Below are 25,952 nucleotides of genomic sequence, written 5' to 3'. Positions count from 1 at the left end.
AGCTGCCAGTCTCTTAATTCGTACTTACATCTCTTTTTTTATTTTTTCACCTTCCTTAAGTTCAATAAAATTAAGAATCAAAAGGAATATTTTCTACCTGACATCGTAAGCACACTTTTCTCCCGCTTACCTTAATTTAACCTCTTGTCATCCTGTGACTCTCTCTCTTTGTATGGTCTACTTTCTCCATTTGAGGGAATATATCTCAACCATACCTGAACCATTGACTATTTGAAGATAGCCCATTGTTCAGTTATTGTTTTACCGGTCAGCCTCTAGTTCCAAGCATTTCTGCCCAGCTTGGTTCTTGCCCCAATAAAATTCACTCTCCAACTGATTTTTCTCACTGTGGATGATTGTATATCATTCTCCATCATCCTGAACTTTACAATATGATCACCATCTCCTAAATGTTCCTAACTGACACTCACTTGAAGGAAGTGTCTACCAAATGACACTGCTGCTAGTTGGACAATAAATAATACCCGAATCTACTTTATTTTGCTCTTTGACTTTGCCATTGTTTCACTGAAAGTTCTGCCTCTGGCTCTAATAAGGTATTAAGGATACTGATAACCTCCATGTATTTGTCAAGTGCTCAATATGTGCAAGCCAGAGAATCGTCAGAGCTAAAGCACAACAGATCGTGAACTTGATGTCTACATAATATTATTTCTAATTAATCAACTGTTCAGAGATGCTATTACAGACCTCTGGAGCAAGTGGGACTTGAACTCAGACCTCCTGATTCAAATGGTTAGGGATACTACCACTGCACCTCAAGTGGGCCCTCTTAAATGTTGTTATTTCTATCTTTTGCTTCACTATTGTAACTATTTTCTAATCAACTGGGTCAGAGGTCTTATTACACATCTCGGGAGAAGGTGAGACTTGAATCTGGACCTCCTGATCCAAGATTGGAACACTCCCACTATGCCACAAGACAGCCTAATGTTATTTTTGATGATTCTTGATAAATGGCTTATGCCTGTAACGTCGATTCTCCTGCTCCTCTGATGCTGCCTGACCTGCTGTGCTTTTCCAGCACCACACTCTCGACTCTGACCTCCAGTATCTGCAGTCCTCACTCCTCCCTGATGTTATTTTTAACAGATAGCAGGTTAAGGTCAGGTGTGAAACACTGATTTGATTTCACCCTCCTTATTCCTATACTGAGAAAACTGACATTTTAAATGCCAGCACAATTTAACTCAACCCAAAAGGATCACAAGGTCCCATCTCTCAACCAGAAATTCTGGGCTCAAATCCCAGATAGTTGATTATAAAAGTTGACCATGGAAAATGTTCAGAGCTCAAGTAGAAGAGATCCTGTACCAACCTGATAGTAAGATAATATCATTATACAAATTAATTTCAAGAGTAAATCTTGTGAAAGGAGTATACAAGGTGGTAATTTCCAGGGCATGGAATACCCACAGATTGGCAGTGCCCGACAACACAACTAGGGCACTCAAATATGAAAACAGACCTTCAACTCCACAGTAACTGTGCTGGTGGTCACTCCTCCTGACTACCTGGACAGATGCATCTGGTGATAGGTACACTGGCAAGATCACATACGAATTTCCCCCTTATTAGTTAGCTCCCCACTACTGCTGGTACAGTACAGCAGCTAGACTCCTTAGGACGAACCAATGAGGTCAGTAATTTGCTACCGAGCCACTCTTGAGGATTGACATTGAGGGCCCCAGCTTGGAGTATATTCTGTGCTTTTGTCACCTCCAAATGATGTTCAACATGGAGTATTATTTTAGCAACAGGAGCAGGAGATTGGTGGTAACCAGCAGATCTACAGACCCGCCTTTCAGCTCATGCAGTCCATAGTCAATGTTGAAAATGCCCAGGGTAATTTCTTTCCAACTGACATTACTGTGCTGCAAGCCTTGCTAGTGGCACCTAGATCATTATCTCAAAGATTTTTAAGAATGATTACATCAGGCTGTTGTTGTTTGACTAGTCTATGGGACAGTTCTCACAATTTTAGCACAAGATATTAGACTTCATTGAGTTGACAGGGCTGCCTGTACCCGAATCATTTCTCTTAAGGTCAAATGGTCCATCCAGTTTCTTCTTTCATCAGACTTTGTATCAGGTTAGTACTACCAAAGGCATTTCACAGGGCATTTTAGAGTCAGCCACATTGCTGTAGGTCTAGAATCATATGCATGCAGATTCCCATCCCTAAAGGGTATTAGAGAACCACATGGACTTTTATGACAATGCTCACATAACCATTAGATAATGTGGCCAATTACTACTCCGTCTACTCTCCATCATCAGTAAGGTGATGGAAGGTGTCATCAACAATGCTATCAAGCAGCACCTGCTCAGCAATAACCTGCCTAGTGATGCCCAGTTTGGGCTCTGCCAGGGCCACTCAGCTCCTGACCTCATTACAGTCTTGGTCTAAATATGGACAAAAGAGCTAAATTCCAGAGTTGAGACGAGTGTGACAGCCCTCGACATCAAAGCTGCATTTGACAGAGTGTGGCAAAGAGCCTGAGCAAGACTGGAATAAATGGGTATTGGAGGCAAACTCTCCAATGACAGGAGTCATATTTGATACATAGGAAGATGGCTGTGTTTTTTGGAGGGCAGTCCTCTCAGCTCCAGGACATCTGTGCAAGTGTTGATCAGGTTATGTCGTAGGTCCAATTATCTTCAGCTGCTTCAATGACTTTCCCTCCATCATAAGGTGGGGACGTTCACTGATGACTGCACAATGTTCTCACATACTCAGATACTGAAGCAGTCCATGTCCAAATGCAACAAGATCTGGACTATATCTAGGAATGGGTTGACAAGTAGCAATAACATGTGTACCACATAGATGACAGGCTATGGTCATCACCAATAAGAGACACAATCGAACCACCACCCCTTGATAATGGTATTACAATCACAAACCCCACTGCCAACATCCTGGAGGTTATCATTCACCAGAAAGTCATCACATACACAGTGGTTATAAGAACAGGCTAGAAATACTGAGTAACACACCACCTGACTCCCCAAAGCCAGGGTGTGATGGAATACTCCCCACTTGCCTGAACGTGTGCAGCTCCAACAATGCAAGCAGCTTGACATCATCCAGGATAAAAAGTAGCCCGTTGATTGGACCTACATCCACAAGCATCTACTCCCTCCTATCTACAAGATGCAATGTAGAAATTCACCAAAGATCTTTAGGCAGCACTTTCCAAACCCATGATCATTTCCACCTAGAAGGACAAGGGCAGCAGATATATGGAAACACCATTACCTTCAAGTTCCTCTCCAAGCCACTCACCATCCTGACTTGGAAATATATTGCCATTTCTTCACTATCACGGTCAAAATCCTAGAATTCCCTCCCTAATGTCATTGTGGGTCAACCACAGCAGATGGACAGCAGCAGTTCAAGGACGCAGTTAACCACCAACTGCAATGGCAAAATGCTGGTCAGCCAGCAATGCCCACATCCCATTAAATGATTTTTTAAAAACATAGTAAATTCAGCCCTGTTGACCTTCAGTCCTTGAGGGTGGGTAGTTCAGTGGTGTAGATGGCTAGTTTGTAGGTGATGACAACAACATAGGTTCAATTCCTGCACAGGCTGAAACTACTATGAAGGGCAGTCCTTCTCAACCTCTCCTCTCACCTGAGGTATTGGGATCCTCAGGCTAAACTATCACCAGCCATATGTTTTTCTCAAGGAGAAAGCAACCCCATGGTCTGATAGGACTATGGCAATTACAAACTGGGAAGTCTTTTCACAAACAGACCCGTAGACATGCTGGGTTCTGTCCCTTTGGAAAAAAGCTTTGCTTTGCCCGAACAGATTCAAACAGACGAAAAAGCAAAATTCTTTTTTTACCCCAATGGGCAAACCGGAGCAGGCTTTCAGGCTCTTTGGAAAACAGCTTTTTTTTTAGGTCCATTCAGGTTATGTGAAGTACTTCCCCACCCCCACTACCCCAAAGGATCCATACTGATGATAGCTGACTCAAAAACCAATAACTTTTTAAAAAAAATCTGAAAACCAGTTGGTCCTGAGATTGTCAGGAAAAGAATTCCCAACCTGTAACATTGTTTGCATGAATATTAGTACAGCTGTCTCAATGACTAGTTAAGCAAGTCTGATATAGTCACTCATGGAATTACAATTTACAGACAATGTCCCAGACAACTCCATCACTGTCTCTGGGTATGTCCCACCAGCAGGAGCTCCTGCAAAATTGGGGTCAATGGAAATCAAGGAGGGGGAAACAAAAACAGTTGACTGGAGTTACACCTAGCACAAATGAAGATGATTGTAAATGATGGCAGTCAGTCATCTACGTTCCTGTCCTGTGTACAGCTAATTTTTAAAAGAGGAAGATTCAACAAGATCAATTGGACTTAAATGATTACGAATAACTTAGCTCCATGTCATTGATAGGAAAGACTACTGAATCTTTACTCAAAAGATGCATCAGAAAAGCATAAAGAACTGGAAAAAATAGAATAGATGGTGCACCCAGTTTTGAAAACTGGTGGTTGTGGCTGCTTAACAAACCTTCTTGAATTAATTTAAGTGACAAAGAATGGATGTGGATGATGTAAGAGATAAGTACGAACATTTTAAAAGTTCTTAGTAGGGAAACACATTGTGGACTCAGATGAAGATCAGAAGAAATAGCACTACGCAAGAGACAACTGCTGCTGGAAACATGGGTTGTCACAATGTTCTTTGAAAAAAAACCTGAAGCATAATTTCAAAAATTGGAAGAGGATAGCAAACAGAAAAAGGATACTGCTACATTTGTCAAATAGGAAGGAAATTATCAAACAAATTTAACTACAGACAACGTACATTTTGTGATGACGAATTGAGGCAACATTCTGGTTGGATTATCTGGATTTAAATAAAAGAGCTACAACAGGATCTGGGGAACAAATTAAATGCAGGTTAGAAAGAATCACAAGAAAAGAAAAGCAAGCATTCCACCAGAAATACAAATATTTTAAAAAACAGCAAGTTATGCCAGATTGACATAAAACTTTGGTTTGAACAACTAAATTATTTTTCTCGTTATCCAGATGTAAAAACTGCCATGCTACAGGACCAGTACTAGGGCCCTAACTTTTCATAATTTGTCTCAATGGTTTGAAGAGAATTGTCAAATTTACTGATAACACCAAGTTAGTTAGGAACAGGACATAAGACAATTATAAAAGAACCGAGATTAGGTTATACCAGTGGACAAAGGTTGACAAATGGGATGCAATGGAGAAAATAAGAAATTGTCCATTTTGGCAGGAAGAATTAAACAGAAAGCACTTAAAGAACTGAGCACAGTTAAGTTGATCGCACTACTTAAAATGGTACGAAGATACCAGGGAAGGTATGAAAAGTATTTACAAGGATGATTCCCACTCTCAACACTGAATAAACACAAAGAGATGACAAACAGAAATGCAATGACAGAAGGCTTATGTGAAACATAAATGACAGCCCAGACCTGTAAGTTCAACTTAGCTGAATAGGTTGTTAAAATACTCAGCTATACCACCCTTGATATATGTGCTCATTTTTAACCAAAGTGGTAATGCAAGCTCCCATTACAATTACATTCATGGCCAATTGAAGCCAGACTCATGTGGAACCGATAAAAACATAGAAGTTAGGAAGAGGTGACCTTTTAGTCCCTCAGACCTGCTCTTCTACGTAATAAAAATTTTGCCTCATTCAATTGGAACCTCAGAATTTCACATTTTTGCCTATGCCATATTCCTGATGAAGGGCCTATGCCAAAAACATCGATTCTCCTGCACCTCTGATGCAGACTTTCTCCTATACCATATTAGTCAGGCCACAGCTGGAGAACTGTGTGCAAGTTTGATCACCAGACAATAGGAAATCTAGGACAGCATGAGAGGGTGCATGAGAGATTCACCAGCATGTCACCTGGAGTAGAGAGATTAAGCTACAGAGAGACTACATAGTCTGGGGATATTTTCTTTATGGCAGAGGAAAATGAGAGAGATCTGATTGAGGTGTATAAAGTTCCAAGAGACACAGATGGGATTGATGGAGAGAAACACTCCCTAAATAGACGGGTAACTGCTGTGCTTTTCCAGCACCACTCTACTCCAGAATCTGGTTTCCAGCATCTGCAGTCATTGTTTTTACCGGGTCAATAATGGGGACAGAATTTTAAGGTAAAAGAGCAGGAGATCAAGGGAGACTGGAGGATTTATTTTTCCAATCTATTCAGAGGGTTGAGTGTATCTGGAACTCCCTGTTCTAAATAGTAGAAGAAGAAGAAACCTTAAGAACTTAAGAATTCTTTAGATAACGCTTGAAAAGCCATAGCATATAAAGAAGCAGGCCAAATGTTGAAAAAAGGATTAGATTGATGGATGTTTGATTATTGGCACAGACATGATGGGCTGAACAGCCTCTTTCAATGTAAAAAACTCTGATTGTAGTAGATCTGAACAATAGAGCCATATTTGCAGAATATAGTCAAATATAGTCTGCCCAATGTTGATGGCCTCCTTTAGTTTGTAAAGGAATATTATATAATTATCTTCAGAAACTATTAGAAGAGAATCAAAGATTTAAGTTCCCTATTTATATCTAATGATTTTGCTATAAACGTTCTATTGTGGATATCAAAAACAGTGCCTGGGTCAGTTGTGATTTTTTCCTCCTTTGCAAGATGAATGGACACTTACAACCAAACATGCACATGAAGGTAGATCACTCCATTAAAAGGGACTGAACAATTTTCAGTAAACAAAGCACAGCAACATTCATTGCCTTCAGGAGCGATTAATTGTGTCAAGCCAGACTGTTTACACTCCATATACAGCAGCAGTAAGGAAGCTGCATTTCATGTTATTTAATGCGGTCTCTTTCAAATTGGTGGTCACCAAGACACCAATGACTATTATTTAGGAACCATTGTTTTTTCTCAGAAAACATTTGTTAACAATTATTTTCAAATATGATCCACTTGTTTTGAGAAAAGATTTACCTTCCAAGAATGGCCTTTTATTATAGTTATCAAATTATAACTTGGAATATTTTAGGTGAATATTTGTTTTTGGTGGAAGCATAAGTCAAAATACAACACAAGAAGAATACTCAAGATGCACTGTAAAAACTACCTTCTCAAACAGGTAATACTCCTATGCAGCAACATGTATAAAACTACAACTTCCAGTGATTTCCATTATATTCAATGGAATAAGATATGATTTTGGCTGAATGTACAATATAATTAACCAGCAATTTCAACTTTGCAACTTTGGAAAGAACAGCTTTCTATAAAAACATTTGGTATAATTTCATAATCCATCGCTTTTTTATATATATAAAAATTAACATCTAACACAATTCATCTGTAAACATACTGGTTGTGCAATTCGTTGGGAATATTCAGTAAAGGAAATATTTGAATACAGGTTATTTGGTTAAAAAATTTGCATAACAGAACTGTCATTCAAATACCCTCTACCATTTTTATAAATAGATAAGCAAACAATTTCATTGAGGTATTATATTCTGATAATTACAAATAGTTACAATTTTTTAAGCTCTAGTACATTTTCCAAAAGATTAAAGATAACTGGGGGGGGGGGGGGGGGCAGGGAGAAGAGTCCAGAACCAGAGGGCATAGGTTTACAGTGAGGAGGAGGAGAGGGAGAGAGATTTACAAGGGCAATAAGAGGCAACATTTTCATGCAGAGAATGGTGTGTATATGGACTGAGCTGCAAGAGGAAGTGGTGGAGGCAGGTAAAATTGCAACATTTAAAAGGCATCTGGATGAGTATATGAATAGGAAGAGTTTTGAGGGATATGGACCAAGTGCTGACAAATGGGACTAGATTAATTCAGGATATCTGGTCAGCATGAACAGTTTGGACCAAAGGATCTATCTCCTAGCGGTACATCTGACTCTTAGGACTCTAAATGCATCAAATAAAAATTCAGGTCTTTCAAGTCAGCAGTACATGCAAAACATTAGGTCTCAGGCCGAATACACAGCCAGAAAGTTTTCTACTCAGAAGTCAAATGTCTGACAATGTGTGTTTACGATGAAAGGCAGACATAGAACAAAGTAGGCCCTTCGGCCCTTTATGTTGCGTGACGTGTGAACTCATCACCCAACACTATCCCATCATCATCCATATGTTTATCCAAGGACTTAGCGAGTTTTGAGAAAAGGAACAGGAAGTGACTTCACCACAGGAAATAACATCACCAACCCAAAGAAACCCAAACATATAAATAGAAAGCAGGAAGTTTCAGCATTGCTTTGCATAGGGTGCCCTTACCACTGAGTGAAAAACCTGCCTCTAACAAACATCGGTCTTAAATCTATCACTCCTCAATTTGCAGGTTTGCCCCCTCATACAAGCAGATGTTATCATGCTAGGAAAAAGGACTCTCACTGTCCACCCTATCTAATCCTCTGATCATTTTCTATGTCTCAACTAAATCCCCTCTTAACCTTCTTCTCTCCAATGAGAGCAGACCCTAGATTCTCAGCCTTTCCTAAGACCTTCACTTCAGACCAGGCAACATCCTGGTAAATCTCCTCTGCAACTTTTCCAATGCTTCCACATCCTTCCTGTAACTGGAGCCCAGAACTGCACACAATACCCCAAGTGAGGCCACACTAGCATTTTGTACACTTGCCACATGACATCATGGCTCCGGAATGCAATCTCTCTACTAATAAAACCTCACACGCTGTATGCCTTCTTAACAGCATTATCAATCTGTGTGGCAACTTTCAGGGATCTATGTACATGGACACCAAGTTCCCTCTGTGCATCTACACTAAGAATGTTTCCATTGACCCAGTATTCTGCCTTCCTGTTTTTCTTCCCCAAAGTGAATCACCTCACATTTATCAGCACTGAACTCCATTTGCCACTTTCAGCCCAGTTCTGCAGTGTATCCAATTCTCCCTGCAATCTATAACATTCTTCCACACTGTCCATCCACTTATGCCTATGTCCAAATCGTTTGTAAAAATGATAAACAGCAATGGTCCCAAAACAGATCTTGTGGCACAACTAGTAACCGGACTCCAGGCTGAATATTTTCCATCAACCACCATTCATTGCCTTCTTACAGAAAGCCATTTTCCAATCCAAACTGCTAAATCACCTTCAATCCCATGCTTCTGCATTTTCTCCAGGAGCCTACCATGTGGAACCTGATCAAAGGCTTTGCTGAAGTCTGCGTATACCAAGTCAACTGCCCTACCCTCATCCACATGCTTGGTCACCTTCACAAAAAACTCAATGAGGTTTGTGAGGCACGACTCGCCCTTGATGAATCCATGTTGACTATTTCCAATCAAATTTCTGCTTGATCATAAATCATATCTTATAATCTTTTCCTACAACAGATGCAAGGCTCGCTGGTCTATAATCCTTGGACAAATCCCAGACAACCAACAGGTAACGTATTTCAGAATATGCAATACTTGTACACAAACGCCTAGAAATTTTTTTCTAGCAATAGTCAGTTTCCTAAAGCTTAATGGGAAAAATATAAACGACCAGAATTTGGCTTATTAAACCAAGTGATCTCCACCCACAGGAATTTCCCATTTAATAAAGAAATCTTACTAGCTCTGGTTGCCCTATTTCATAGCATTTTCTTTAAATAAAAGATTGGGATTAATATTTCTCCCCAGGCAAAATTCAGATTGTATTTTATATCTACTGCTCATTTCCCCAGATTATCTGAATGGTTGCAAAGGTCCAGTTTCTTTGTACAAACCAGTTACAAGAGGAAATCTCACTGAATGCATGACATGGTGACCTCGACAGTCAGGCATTCCGCCAATCAGATCCTTGAATTTTATAAGCTCCATCAATCTAGTTTGCTTAATAAAACCACTAACTGCTCAATTTAAAGGAAGCTATATTTAAAATTCATTGGGGAATATCCTATTCTTCCGTTTATTAACCAATTTTAATTTCAGAAAATTATGTCTCGCCTTCAGTAACTAGAATGGCGTAGTCCTATCTGACAAGAATAATTATCTTATCCGAAATAACGGCGTAGGAAGGAACTAGCAGAACCCGGGGAGGGAGAAAGGAAGGAGAAAAAGCACAAGAGCATTCATTAAAAAAAGCGGGCCACTCAGCGCTATTGATGTGCAAAAGACTCCATACAATAATATGCCACATTTCATTTCAAAAGACAATAAAACATACAAATAAAAAACTATTAATCATATCCAAGCATATGCAGCTTTATGTAATTTATTGCATTTCCTCATTCTGTTGCAGTGTCCAGCCATATCTAAACCAAAAACTGATTACCTGTAAGAACGTTCTCCTCTCACTGTGTGCTTCCGAAACGGAATAATGGTGCCATTGTCCTGAACGATGTCGTTATTATTCTCACCATTTGGGGAAATTGCTTGTTGTGTGGGACCAGGCATTGGAACCATCCCAGACTACAAATTTCTGACTGCGTATTGTAGAGTAGGCTCTGAGCCCGTTTCTTCACAACAGGGCTCTGCTTGACCTCACGAATGACGTCAAACGTACGAGAGAAAAATCTGGCGACGTTCAGCAGAAACCTCGTCATGTGACAGGGTTTTACCATAGTAACCAGCTAACTCGTCAGATCTTAATAACCCACATAGGAATTTAGCTTAGCCACGTCAATATTTAAGAGGCGAGACAAGCAGCAAAAGCAAGGATACTTCCAACTGTTGTGTAATCCCTAATGCCTAGATTTGCCTTCCTGAGGAGTTCCCTTTTCATTCAAACAATATCATTCCTGATGAAGGGCTTTTGCTCGAAACGTCGATTTTGCTGTTGCTGGGATGCTGCCTGACTTGCTGTGCCTTTCCAGCACCACGCCCTCGTCTCTAACCACCAGCATCTGCAGTCTTCACTTTTGCCTAATATCATTTTCAGTCATGTAAGTGGAATCATTCACGTTTTGTTAAGTTTACAGCATGTTCCCCGTTTTCTAAAATGGATTACTAAGAACGCAAAAAAGACAGTGGAAGGTCATTCAGCCCCTCAAGCCTGCCCTAATGCTAAGATCGTGACTGATCTGCCCCAGATCAGTCTTTTGTGCTAGATCCTCAAACTTTCTGCAAATATTTCAGCAATTTAGCCTCCACAACTCTGATATAGAGAATTCCACAAATGTCCTTGGGGAGCAGAAACTCCTTTGTATCTCAGGTTTAAGTGTCTTATTCTGTAATTATGTCCCCTAGTTCAAGATTTCCCCATTAAATGAAAACATCAACATCTCCTTGTCAAGCTTCAGAATCTTGTACATTTCAAGTAGATCATATCTCATTCTTCTAAACTACTAATTAAAAAGGCATAATCTGTTTTGATAGGTCAACCTCTTCATCCCAGGAATTAGCATTATGAATCTCTTTTGAACTGCCTCCAATGCCAGTGCACCCTTTCTTAAAAGTGACCATAGATAGCAATCCAGATTCACCAACACCCTGTGCAATTGTAGCAAGACTTTCTTATTTTTAAATTCCAATCCCCTTGCAATAAAGGCCAAAATTATATTTGCCTTAATTACTTGCTATATCTGCACACAATTGTTTAATGCACAAGAACAATGAGAGTCTCCTCTGTGCCGCACCTTTTTGGGACCATCCATTTAAACAAAAATCTGCCTTTTGATTCTGACTACTAAAACGTATGACATCACAATTTCCTACATTAAACTCTATCTGTTAATTGTTTGCCAAATCAAACTACTTATATCTCACGAAGAGAAATTAGAGTTAGAGTTAATGTTTCAGGTCTGGTTCTGAGAAAGGGTCACCGGACCAGAAACAAACTGATTTCTCTCCACAAATGCTGCTAGACCTGCTGAGCTTTTCTAGCAATTTCTGTTATTAGATTACATTAGATTCCCTACAGTGTGGAAACAGGTCCTTTGGCCCAACCAGTCCACACTGACCCTCTGAAGAGTAACCCATCCAGTCCCATTTCCCTCTGACTAATGCACTTAACACTATGGGCAATTTAGCATGGCCAATTCACCTGACCCACACATCTTTGGATTGTGGGAGGAAACCGGAGCACCCAGAGGAAACCCACGCAGACTCAGGGAGAACATGCAAACTCCACACAGAATCGAACCTGGGACCCTGGTGCTGTGAGGCAGCAGTGCTAACCACTGAGCCACCATGCCACCCTTGTTTGATTTACAGCATCCAGCGGTTCTTTAGGTTTTTAGATTTCTCATATCCTAAATACAACATGCCTTTCCACTTATTTTTGCATCAGCAACTTTAAATATATTATGCTCTGCCTTCTTCTCCAAGTCATTAATATGGATCATATATAAGTGAAACCCAATGAATGATCCTTCTGGCATTCCACTAGTATGTATATTTCTAACCTGGAACAGATTCTGTCTTTAATACATGCTAATACATTATCCTCAAAATAATGAAATGCTGTCTTGTGTAATAACTTTTTATGCAATACCATTTTGAATGTATTGTAGAAATCCAAATATATTATAACATTGAAGCTCAGTTCTTGACCTTGCTAGGAAGTATGAAGTACTTGCTCCATGGGTCAATGAGGAAAACGTCTGAGGAGGATAGGCAAATTGACCACTGCATCATGGTGCAGGAATCTACTTTAGCAGGAGGAGAAAAATGAAAAGTGGAAGGAGATTCTATTGAGTACAGATAGCATCCCTTATAAGCAGGATCAAGAGTCTCGCATAGCACACTGCCTGCCTGCAAAGATATGGAACATCTCCAAACTACCTTAAAAGGATACTGAGTGTTGCCAACAACATAGGCAAGAGATATTGTTTGGGGAATATCAGAATTAGGGACAAAATTAAAGATGAGCACCTCTTGCGTTATAATCCCTGAGCCACTTGCAAATTGACAAAGAAATAGGAATAATAGGAATATTAGGAAAGTAAACGTGTGACAAAAGGAGTTGAGAAAGAAAGAGGGGTCTCATTTCACGAGGCAATGGCATCACTATTTGGACAGAAAGGCACTGGGATCATCTTCACAAACTAATCTGGGACCAGGAACCGAGTGAAAAGACAAAATAGTAGTCACAAGGATATTAAACTAGTTGGGTTAGGGCTGCTCAGAAAAGGTTATTGAAGTTCTAGAAGAGTATGGAAAAGGTCAAGAATCTCACTTCAGACACGGGGATAACTATGAGAAAGGATGCAGCCGATGCAAAACTGAGGGTGTTGTACTTAAATGCACACAAGATATAAAACAAGATAAATGAGCTTGTACAGTTCAGTCTTCATTACTAGCATATATGCTATTTACTCGTGTGAAATAGTATAAATTCAAAGATGACAAACTGATCAACTCGAAATAAGGGCTTGTCCTAATCTAATGAAATCCATTCCTCAAATCCCAAGGATTATTTTTCGTTATGATCCTATGACAAGTCCATAGGAGATTGACAAATATCTTCCAAAATATGGAGTCTTTCAAAAGATCTTGGAGAGAGACAGTTGGAAAGAGCATTAAAAAAAAATGACAATGGTGTGCCAGATTCAAGGTTTGTGTAAAGATTTGGAGCTCGGGTGCTGATTGTTGTGGTTGTAGGTATGTTTGCTAAGCTGGGAAGTTGATTTGCAGATGTTTCATCCCCTGTCTAGATGACATCTTCAGCGCTTTGAAGCCTCCTGTGAAGCCCTGCTGTACTGTCTCTTCTGGAATTGGATTGATTCAGTTTCTGCTGCTTCCGAATGCCAGTTCCAGTTGTTCATTTTTGTTGAAGGAGTCTGTGACTGAATACCATGCTTCTAGAAATTTTCTGGCTGTCCTACGATCATTGTGCTGTCCAATCGGATTTATGGTCCTGGTCATCTGTATGTATGGCTACTATGGACTGGAGAGCCAAACCACACATTGAAGGAACACCACCTCATCTTCCACATGGGCAGCCTACAGCCCAGAACATTCAACTTTGAATTCTCCAATTTCAAATAACGTCCATTCCCAGCCCCTCCCTCTCCTTTCTATTCCTCTCAGCCACCTATCAGGTTCATCCTTCCCATCAACCAACCAGGTTGTACCCTCTACCTATCACCACCGATGCCCATCCTGCTCTCCCCCACCCACTTCCAGTCCTGAAGGGTTACACCCAAAACGTTGACTTCTCCACCTCCTGATGCTGCCTAGCTTGCTGTGTTCGTCCAGCCTCCTGTTTTTCTACCTTATTTGATGGAACAGCATTACTTACTTCAATGACAAAACTCTAACCAGAGAGATAATAGCCAACCTCCTGGACAAGCAGAACAGACAACATGACCAGGGAGTTATGAACAAGGACTGTATGCTCAAACTAAATCGACCTGTGCTTGATGACACACTTCAAATTCAACAACCAAATATATGAACAGATCAATGGAACACCCATGGGCTCACCCATCTCTGGGCTCATAGCAGAAGCAGTGATGCAAAGATTGGAACAAACAGCCTGAGCACAAATCCAACCCAAACTCTGAATCTGATACATAGACGCCACTTTTGTTATCATTACGAGAACAGAAATAGAGAACAAACCCCAGATTATCAACACCATTCTCACAGAGATCAGATTTACGAAAGAGGAGGAAACCAACCATCAACCGGATGTGATGGTAGAAAGAACACGGAACAGTGAATGCACCACAAAAGGTGTACAGGAAAGCCAAACACACCGGCCTGGTCCTGAATTACAACAGCAACCACCCAAACACACACAAGAGAAGCTCCATTAGGACCCTGTTCAAAAGGGCTACAACACAGTGCAGCACTCCCGACTTATAAAGGGAAGAATACCTCCACAGAGTATTCGCCAAGAACGGATATCCCCGCAACCTCATCTGCAGATGGTTAACAGCCTAACAACATAATGAGGACATGTCCTAACTCACTAACCATGCTACCTGACGTAAAAAGAGGTTTCAGAACAGACAGCCAGACTTCTCCTACCACTAGACTTTGTGACAGCCCAAAAACCGATAGCCACACTCAGACAACTCAGCAGGACAAAAGACCCTATACCCGTTTGCAAGACTAATGTAATTTACAGGATTCCATGCAAAGACTGCATGAAACACTATATAGGACAAACAGGCAGTCAACTAGCAATCTATATCCATGAACACCAACTTGCCACTAAACGCCACGATCAGCTGTCCCTAGTAGCCATACACACAGATAAGGACCACAAATTCGACTGGGACAACACATCATAGGATAAGCTAAATATAGGATAACCAGAGAATTTCTAGAAGCATGGTAACTCAGCCATGGACTCTATCAACCAGCACTAGACCCAATATACCGGCCACAACAACAAACAACCAGAACAGGCAACCGGAAGCAGCAGAAAGGGAACCAAATAAATTCCAGAAGACACAGGACTTCACAGGAGGCTCCAAAGCACTGAAGATATCACCTAGACAGGGGACGGAACATCTGCAAATCAACCTCCCAGCTCAGCAAACATACCCACAATCGCATGAGATATTTCATAACATAAACCATCCATACTGGGGCAAAACCTTTTTTTTTAAAACTGTGTGTTTGGAAATAAATATAGAATCTATTTGGATAGTTTACTTTAGATTTATTTGAAATAACACAAAATTGTTATAATTGGTTGTTTAAATCATGTGTTGATATAACCTTAAGACAAAAATATTAATGTGACGAGAGACAATTTTTAATATAGTGATATTCTAAATTAAGCGCGATCTGGGCAGAGTAGTTACAGAAAAGACTGTTTCTGTTGGTGGAAGAATTCTGAACAAAATGGCACAGTTTTAAGATAAAAGGAACAATGACAACACAAGGACTTTAATAGTGAATGGTTAGGATCTGGAAGGTACTGCTCAAGTCTGTGGTGGAGGTAGGCTCAGTTGAACCATTCAAGAGAGAATTGAATAGGTATTTGTAAATAAATAATGTGCAAAGTAATAGGGAAATAAGAGAGTGGCATTAGGTAAGTTGCTCCTTCAGATTGGTGAGCAAAGACATTGATTCTATGGTTAATTTCAGTTTCAGTATTTCAGCCACAAATAATATGTTTTGCATTTTGTAAGCTCTGCTGGTTAATTGAGTTTCATCTGTACATTTATAATTTGGAAATTCATCCTATAATTTTTGAATAGGATGTGCCTGAAGTCATTTCTTCCATTTAAAAAAAGGTTAACTACTAAAGCCTGTTCTGGCTAACCAGTGGTGTCCCCTAATGACCAACTCTCATTCTTCAGCTAACCAGTGGTGAGAGCTGAAAACAAGTAAACTAGCACAAAAACAGAAAACACTAACTGTCTTCACACACTTACTAGACTCAACAGCTAATACGGAGTATTTCATGACACCATCCAGATAGGATATCCTCATCCAATTTATCTGCTGTTAAAGGAGACTTTATTGCTGCTCAGAATCAATTCCCCACAAAAGGGATCTTTCCACTCTAACACTATGAAATTGTGCTTCAGTGTAGCACTGTTCAGCTATGCTAAATAGTCAAAAAACATTTGTAGAATCAATCTCGATATAATGAAGATATAAATTAATATACCCTAGCAGATATTTGGTGGAAACGTACCTTCAAGATGTGTTTCCAAACATGTTGCTTCTTCACATATATAGTAAAATAATATATGCTTCAGGTTGCTACATCACAATTCCTTTCATGAAAGCTAGTGTACTTCCAATTAAACCTGTTGGACTATAACCTGGTGTTGTTTAATTTTAACTTTCATGGGTTTACTTGCAAAAGTACATCTATTTGCACTTTTGACTCCTCAAGCATATCCACCATTTATAAGGCAAACGTCAGCAATGTGATAGGAGACTTGCCACAAACCTGGATAAGTGCACTTCCAACATCACTTAAGAGCTCAACTCCAACCACGACAACAAAGCCTGTTTGATCAGCACCCTAATTACCACCTCGTGCGCTATTTCCATTCACCATCAGCACACAGTGGCAACAATGTGACGCAAGGTAGCAATTCACCATAGTTCCCTCAATCATGCCTTCCAAACTTACAACCTCCATCCCTGGAAGGGCATGAGCAGAAGATGCATGGAATCATTTCACCTACCAAGTTTGCCTCAAATCCACATATCTTGCTGACTTGGAGTAATGTTGCTATTTGTCAGCACACCCTGGGTTTTATCAGAATTTAAGCTTTGGTTTGTTTAAATTGTCTTTTTTGTAGAGTTTTTTTCAGAAATGATACATAGTTTACTGATACTCTAACAAGCCATTTTGTGCTGTTACACTATATATGACACTAACAACAAGTATTATTAAGTGGCCCCCTAGCCAACAAATTATTATTAATATCCATTAGCTATCTTTTTAAAATTACTGTTACAACAAAAACTGGGAAAGAAAAAGGCACCTCCAGTGTTTGATTAACAATACTGCCCTAGGGTCTTAAAACCATGACAATGATGAATGGAGGAAAGATCAGATTCTAGTAATGATGAGGTAAATATTCCATACTGTCACAAAGCTGGTCCCTTTTTTCTAAAAGCTGGTACTTTTCTCAAGGATACTGTGTCCTTGATTGTTCCTCAGAGAGGTCATAAATAGGCCGAGCTCCGATTAGAATAGTTTGGTACAGAGACAAAAAGGAGTTTGAGGCGCCTTTTGGTTATATGTAAACAGATGAGACTTCAGGCCAAAGTGGTGATGTTTTAAAAGTGACCTGTATAGTGAAAGGAGAGTGGTCAGCTGTCTAGCTGAACAGTTCAGTCCAGAACTAGTTGGGAGCTCAGCAGTGGACTGTGTGAACATGCTCTCTCTCTTTCTTCCCTCCTAACTTCAACCTGTAATCATCTGTTCCTTTTTTTTTTTAAAAACTGTGTTTGGAGGGGGTTTGCTTAGTGGGACTGTGGTATACATTTGAAACAGCATAATTAAGTCTAGTTTGGATAGACGGAGTTCTGTAAGGGTTCTTTATGTTTTATTGTGTAATTTTGTGAATAAAGTTTTGTCTGTTTAAAACCTGGTAGTCAAGCTCGCTAACTTACCATGGGTAATTTTCACTGTACGCTTACCAAAGCAAATTGCAAAATTATGGTCTGGGCTGTCTGCTTAAGAAGGTTTTGAGTCGTCTGACCTAGTCCATAAAATACCACTCTTCTGTCTTCATTTCAAAGGAAATATCTTCAGGTGGACTCATCCAATCAAATTGATTATTAATAAATTACATTTCCTCAACTGCTTCTCATTCATAGAGGCTTAATCTCAGAATTGGGTAAATGAAGACATCTCTATGTGCAACTGACTTGAATACTTTGGGATTTCCATCACAGGCTAGGTTTTGGATACAAGTTAACTTCTTTTTCAGAGTACTTATGTTCTCCAGTTCCTTGTAAGCAAGAGTGTTTTTAATTTCAGGGCAGATATCTCCAGTTGTAAGCCAGGTTCTTGCCCTTATTGTTTTATTTTGTCTGCATTTATGAGCTTTGATATTGTTCATAATCGGTGTTCTATTACTGCTTTGTGATTCTCTCTAATAAACTTAAAACATCTGAACTGAACAGGTTTGAGAAGTCTTCATTTTGATATACCCCCCCCCCCCCCATGGATTACCACAGTCCAAAAACCAGCTTACTACAGTCTTCTCAAGGGCAATTAAAAGTTGGTAACAGATGCTGACCTTGCTAGGGATGCTAACTTACCAAGAAGTTTTTATAATACCGTCATGGACCTTTTTTTTTTAATTCTTATGACTGAGTTTGAAGGCATATGCTGTTTTCTAGTCCCGTCGCTCTACTGGTTAGAAGTTAGAAATTTAACCAGATTGGTGATACGGCCAAGTTACAGCTATCAGACCACGCCCTATCAGACCATATTTACTATTAAGATTTAGTCAGCCAACAAATTAGTTCATTACTCAAAAAACCTTAAAGATGCAAATATTATTGACAAAGCTTGAAATTATTGCTTAAAGGAGACTAAAAATCAAAGATGTTTGTTTTGCACTCAGCAGGACGAGGACACAAGAAACAGACTTTATAGAGCATGAAAAGAGGATGAGTGTTTGTAACATTGTTATTACGACATCTCTATGCCAACAATCAACTATCAAACTTAGTTCTCACATCAAACAAGTAGCCTCAAATTGGTCAACGTGTTGCCATATGACAGCAGCAGAAATTAGCAGTCTTAAGAATCAGTTTTCCTCTCCAATGAAAATGGTGCAATGTATAAATGCCTTTTGCCTACATAATACTAGGTCCTGTGCATTCAGATATGTAACTTCTAGATAGTGCAAGTGCATGATGATTCATGCCTGACAATCAAATTGGTTTCTAGCATAATTCTTAGCTCAGTCTAGGCTATTTCATAAATGTTGTCCAATAGCAGAATGACTTCTAATGTTGAACAGCATCTAGAGGCTTGGGCACAGTGGTGCGCTGCCTGCTCAATAGAAGAAACTGCTTGATCAGAGTCTTCCTCCTCCAAAATCTCTTTTGTTTAAAAACAAAAGATGTTTCTATATGGGCTGACATAAACTTCTAAAACATTGACAGTTGGATCACATCTTCTCATTAATTTCCATCTTTGGGGTAAATTAAGCATTTTATTACAATGTCAAAAATGTAAGGGAAACATTAAAATAAACACTGATACACCCTTTCACTAAGTCTAACTAATACAGTTGTCCGTTTTTCATACTGATACTCAGGTAATTTGAAAGAAAGTTAAATTCTAAATAAAGCATCAGTTATCCCATTTTTCACTGCCATGTGGACAACAATCTTTAAATGATAAAGCTATAATTGCAAACACCATTGAAATAATCTGACATTTTGCCTTTTGAATTTTTTCACAATAAAGTTAGAGTTATGATCTATAGTTATCAAATCTCCCTACATTGTGGTAGAATATTTCAAAGTAACTAAGAGTCAGTAGTACTTCTAAAGTTTTCTTCAATAATGGAATCTTCGTGCCAATTTAACAGTTTAGAAAAGTATCATTCTGTAATGCCTGACCCATCTTTTTGGAACATGACTGCATTGACCACCAGGTCACGAGCATCAATCACTACTTCAAACGTCTTAGAAAAATCAGGGACATGCAGCAACAGTTCAACAATTATGATGGCTTTCAGACTATCAAAAGACGCTTGACACTTTCCTGAGCACTAAAATGTTTGATACAAATTTTCTGTACAAATGCCATTTCCCCAAAAAGCTCACAATTCTCATCTGTGATGAGAGGCACGGAACTGCATCAATGTCGATACCTTTCCTGTTCTTGGCAGTGCCTGCTTTATATACTATTTTTGTGGATCAGATCAGACGCCCTCAAAATATTTTAACGTAGCCTAGATTCCAACTTGGTCTTATTTTAAAGGCAAACATAACATGCTGTGTTCCACATACAACTCAATTGGTCAATCTACTCGATATTAAGCAAAACAAAATTTATTTAAACACTATTTAAAATGCCACAAAAGAACTTAGAATAATTGATATAGTAACAATTACTAATTAGCTATTCCAATATAGTAACACCCCACAAACATACCCTTTGGGAAAAAGGCAAATTCAGAAAAATAGAATTTGTCTCACAGGTAAACCAGCAGAGAGAGAAGCCCTAGCTTCTAACTATAGAAGAGAGGGGGAAAGACAGCTTCTGCTTCTTCAAACCTCCAGCAGCTTCTGCTCTATTCAGACTCCAACACCAACTGCTTAAAGCGAAACCTAAAAAAAAAACTAGAAAGCCTGGTCTGAGAAAGCTGACGACATCCATCCAAGGTGCTTCTATTCTTCTAACTTTTTAAAAAACTGAAAAACCTCACAAGCTGTTTACTTTACTGGCTAAGTAGACAGCTCTCTACTTCAGTCTTAAAACCTCAAAAAGACAAAAGACACCTCAAAGCTGTAGCATTGTCACAGCATACTCTCAGTAGGTTAGCCATGATTTTATAAACTTACTGTCAGCAAGATTGACCACTAAATTAGCTGACTGTAATCTTCTAAAAAGAATTTCCAGCTGTTCAAAGTGATTCCAAGTTTAAAAAGTGTGCTAATGTGTTAAAGTATGCTATACAGTTAGGAATGTTGCACAAGGCATTTTTTAGTCCAAAATGGTTTCACACAACATTAGAAGGACAAAGGTCAATATTTCCTTAGCTTAGGGTGTTAAGGAGCTGATGTATTTTAATTCTAAACATGGTACTTGAAAAATCTGTTAATACAGTTCTCCAGGTGAGGAACAGAGAAATAAATCTCCCTTGGCTACTGCATTAAGTTTCTGTAGTTGAATCTGGTTAAACTATCAGGCTTCGGCACCAGCACAACTGAGGAACTCAGTTCAATCAGGTGGATTTTCAACATATATTAGATTTCTGCTTTCACCTGGGTGAGTTTCTTTAGGCTTAGGTGATAAGGAGATGGTTTTAGGGGAAGGGACTTTGCAATATCCACATTGTCTAAGATTGTGCATCCTAATAGCTTGGTGTAGCTATACAAGACAATAAGAAGATAAATTGGTCTCTGCCTCATCTTCAAAATCCATTTTATCCTCCACTGACCCTTACTTCATAACAGTCCTATTCTGGTTGATCCCTCTCCTGGTGGTAGTATCGTTTCAGAATGATGATATGACACAGCCCATTCTTTTCTTGGGACTGAAATAATTCACCTCACCAATCCTCTTGGCTGTTCCATATGGGACACTGAACAAGGTTTTCAGCAGTTCCTAATGCCTGACTGAAATGTTTGGATTTTTGGCCCCTTGTCTGTCAATTTCTAATGGAAATTCTGAAGTTTTAGAAAGGTGTTTCTGTTCCATATTCCAGGCTCTGGTGAACAACTTCTTATACATGAATACAGAATCTAACAGAGGATTCCTCTCTTTGCTCATCAAACGTTTCCTCAATTGGGTTCAGGAGAGCTCTTACTTCTCATTCATAAACTATCTCAAAGGGACTGAAACTGATCGATTAATTGGGTGAATCACAGGTAGAAAACAAGCAGATTCTCTGCCTGTTGACCTTGTCATGGGCTTTTAATAAGAGTATGCCATGTTCATCACATTGTGGTCTGGTAGTGCCATACTAAATTCCTTTTGTGAGTGTCAGGGTAGGCTGAGGATTTCAGCTGTGTTATACACAGACTGCTCAAATTTCTGGTAGGTTTGATGTAAAATGGGTACTTTAAACTCTGCTCTCCCTTAATCTTTCAATTATTTCCTCTCCTCAGAATATGGACTCCTGTAAGTGCATCTTCTCCAATCTTAATGTGGTTTTGTGAATTTTTAATAGACTTCAGGCATAAAGTAATCACAACTGACACACATACGATAAAAGCAAAATGTCATGGATACTTGAGGTTTGAAAGAAGAGCTCCAAAGATAGATCATGGAACTCAAAATACAACTCTTTTTGCACTCCACACATAATGACAGTCACTATGGCCTAGTGGTATTATCACTGGACTTTTAATCGAGACACCCTGATAATGTTCTGGGGACCACAACAGATAGTGGAATTTGACTTCAATAAAAATCTGGAATTATTCATCGAATGATGACCATGAAACAATTGCCAATTGTAATAATAACACATCTGTTTCACTAATGTCCTTTAGGGAACGGAAACTGCCATCCTTGCCTGGTCTGGCCTACATGTGACTCCAGAGCCATAGCAATGTGTTTGGCTCTTGACTGCCCTCTAGGTGACTAGGGATGGATATTAAATGCTGGCCTAGCCACCACCACCCACATGTTGTGAATGAATAAAATAGTTTCTCTGGCATTTTGTTTTTATTCCACATCCTATACTTACCTGATATGCTCTCATGTGTACTTCCAACAAGGATTGCTGAATTGCACTCAAAAGTGCAAATCTTATTTAAATTTTCTCTTACTAAGTCAACTAAGGCCAATTGCAGTGTTGCTTTACTACCTTGTTAAACCAACAGAGGTCCTCAGAATACAATGATAGTCAAGTTCATTTTTTCATAAAATTTGCAATTGAAATATTTCAGAATCCTTAAGGGGGAGGGTGTGCAGCCAGAAGTCGTGGTGCACATTGGCACCGACAACATAGGTAGCAAGAGTGGTGGGGAGGTCATTCAGGAGCTCAGGAAGTTAGGCTGGAAGCTAAAAGCTAGGATGGACAGAGTCGTCATCTCTGGGTTGTTGCCGGTGCCACGTGACAGTGAGGCAAGGAATAGGGAGAGAGAGTGCAGTTGAACACGTGGCTGCAAGGATGGTGTAGGAGGGAGGGCTTCAGGTATTTGGACAATTGGACTGCATTCTGGGGAAGGTGGGACCTGTACAAGCAGGACGGGTTGCACCTGAACCAGAAGGGCACCAACATCCTGGGGCGTAGGTTTGCTAGCACTCTTCGGAGAGGTTTAAACTAATTTGGCAGAGGGATGGGATCCGGACTTGTAGTCCAGCAAGTAAGTTAGCTGTTTTTCAGGATGCCCAAGAATGTAGGGAGGCTGTGGAGAAGGTAGCACTGACAGGGAATACTTGCGGACACAGATGGGTTCAAGTGTGTATACTTCAATGCAAGGAGTATCAGAAATAAGGTGGGTGAACTTAAGGCGTGGATTGGTACTTGGGACTACGATGTTGTGGCCATCACAGAAACGTGGATAGAAGAGGGACAGGAATGGTTGTTGGAGGTTCCTGGTTACCGATGTTTCAATAAGATTAGGGAGGGTGGTAAAAAAGGAGGTGGTGTGGTGTTGCTAATTAGAAATGGTATAACGGCTGCAGAAAGGCAGTTCGAGGGGGATCTGCCTTTGGAGGTAGTATGGGCTGAAGTCAGAAATAGGAAGGGAGCAGTCACCTTGTTGGGTGTTTACTATAGGCCCCCCAATAGCAGCAGAGATGTGGAGAAACAGATTTTGGAAAGGTGCAGAAGCCACAGGGTAGTAGTCATGGGCGATTTCAACTTCCCAAATATTGATGGGAAGCTCTTTAGATCAAGTAGATTGGACGGGGCGGTGTTTGTGCAGTGTGTCCAGGAAGCTTTTCTAACTCAGTATGTAGATTGTCCGACCAGAGAGGAGGCCATATTGGATTTGGTACTTGGTAACAAACTGGGACAAGTGATAGGCTTGTTAGTGGATGAGCATTTTGGTGATGGTGACCACAATTCTGTGACTTTCACCTTGGTTATGGAGAGAGATAGGTGCGTGCAACAGGGTAGGTTTTACAATTGGGAGAAGGGTAAATACGATGCTGCAAGACAGGATCTGAGGAGCATAAGTTGGGAGCATTGGCTGTCAGGGAAGGATGTTTTCAAGGAACAGATACGACGTGTCCTTGATATGTATGTACCTGTCAGGCAGGAAAGAGATGGTCATGTGAGGGAACCTTGGTTGACGAGGGAGGTTGAATGTCTAGTGAAGAGGAAGGAGGTGGCTTACATAAGGTTGAGGAAACAAGGTTCAGACAGAGCGTTGGAGGGATACAGGATAGCCAAGAGGGAGCTAAAGAAAGGGATTAGGAGAGCTAAGAGAGGGCATGAAAAATCTTTGGCGGGTAGGATCAAGGGTAACCCTAAGGCCTTTTATGCGTATGTGAGAAACAAGAGAATGACGAGAACGAGGGTAGGTCCGATCAAGGACAGTAGTGGGAGACTGTGTATTGAGTTGGAAGAGATAGGGAGAGGTCTTGAATGAGTACTTTTCTTCAGTATTTACAAATAAGAGGGACCGTATTGTTGAAGAGGAGAGTATGAAATGGATTGGTAAGCTAGAGGAGATACTTGTTAGGAAGGAAGATGTGTTGGGCATTTTGATAAACTTGAGGATAGACAAGTCCCCCGCGCCTGACGGGATATATCCTAGGATTATGTGGGAAGCAAGAGAGGAAATTGCAGAGCCGTTGGCAATGATCTTTTAGTCTTCACTGTCAACGGGGATGGTACCAGGGAACTGGAGTGTGGCGAATATTGTGCCCCTATTCAAAAAAGGGAATAGGGATAACCCCAGGAATTACAGGCCAGTTAGTCTTACTTCGGTGGTAGGCAAAGTAATGGAAAAGGGTACTGAGGGATAGGATTTATGAGTATCTGGAAAGACGCTGCTTCATTAGGGACGGCCAGCACAGATTTGTGAGGGGTGGGTCTTGCCCTACAAGTCTTATTGAATTCTTTCAGGAGGTGACCAAGCACGTGGATGAGGATAGAGCAGTGGATGCAGTGTACATGGATTTTAGTAAGGCATTTGATAAGGTTCCCCATGGTAGGCTTATGCGGAAAATCAGGAGGCATGGGATAGTGGGAAATGTGGCCAGTTGGATAGAGAACTGGCTCACCGGTCGAAGTCAGAGAGTGGTGGTAGATGGTAAATATTCAGCCTGGACCCATTACAAGTGGAGTTCCGCAGGGATCAGTTCTGGGTGCTCTGCTGTTTGTAATGTTTATTAATGGCTTGGAAGAGGGAGTCGAAGGGTGGGTCAGTAAATTTGCAGACGATACGAAGATTGGTGGAGTTGTGGATAGTGAGGAGGGCTGTTGTCGGCTGCAAAGGGACTTAGATATGATGCAGAGCTGGGCTGAAGAGTGGCAGATGGAGTTCAACCCTGTCAAGGGAGGTTGTCCATTTTGGAAGGACAAATAAGAATGCGCAATACAGGGTTAACAGTAGGGTTCTTAGTAAGGTGGAGGAACAGAGGGATCTTGGGGTCTATGTTCATAGCTCCTTGAAAGTTGCCACTCAGGTGGCTAGAGCTTGTAAGGAGGCCTATGGTGTATTAGCGTTCATTAGCAGAGGGATTGAATTCAAGAGTCATGAGGTGATGTTGCAGCTATACAGGACCTTGGTAAGGCCACATTTGGAGTACTGTGCGCAGTACTGGTCGCCTCACTTTAGGAAAGATGTGGAAGCTTTGGAGAGGGTGAGGAGATTTACCAGGATGTTGCCTGGAATGGAGAATAGGTTGTACGAGGATAGGT

General features: G+C 40.3%; 1 protein-coding gene across 3 annotated transcripts in view; it reads right to left on the bottom strand.

Moving 5' to 3' along the window:
• mapre2 (microtubule-associated protein, RP/EB family, member 2) overlaps nucleotides 1-25,952 on the bottom strand; it is a 124,550-nt gene that overhangs the window by 60,145 nt on the left and 38,453 nt on the right. The window contains exon 1 of one of the 3 annotated variants that reach the window (XM_072570483.1): nucleotides 10,340-10,561. The exons of the other annotated variants lie outside the window; for them this stretch is intronic. Within the exon in view, the coding sequence (XP_072426584.1) occupies nucleotides 10,340-10,470 (131 nt within the window). The 5' untranslated portion in view covers nucleotides 10,471-10,561. Of the gene's footprint in view, nucleotides 1-10,339; nucleotides 10,562-25,952 lie in introns of those variants that run through there. 3 annotated transcript variants of the gene reach the window in all.

Source organism: Chiloscyllium punctatum, chromosome 5 (assembly GCF_047496795.1).
Source record: "Chiloscyllium punctatum isolate Juve2018m chromosome 5, sChiPun1.3, whole genome shotgun sequence".
Classification (NCBI taxonomy): Eukaryota; Metazoa; Chordata; class Chondrichthyes; order Orectolobiformes; family Hemiscylliidae; genus Chiloscyllium; species Chiloscyllium punctatum.
The sequence above is the reverse complement of the archived record's forward strand: the minus strand, read 5'-3'. Positions and strand labels throughout refer to the sequence as shown.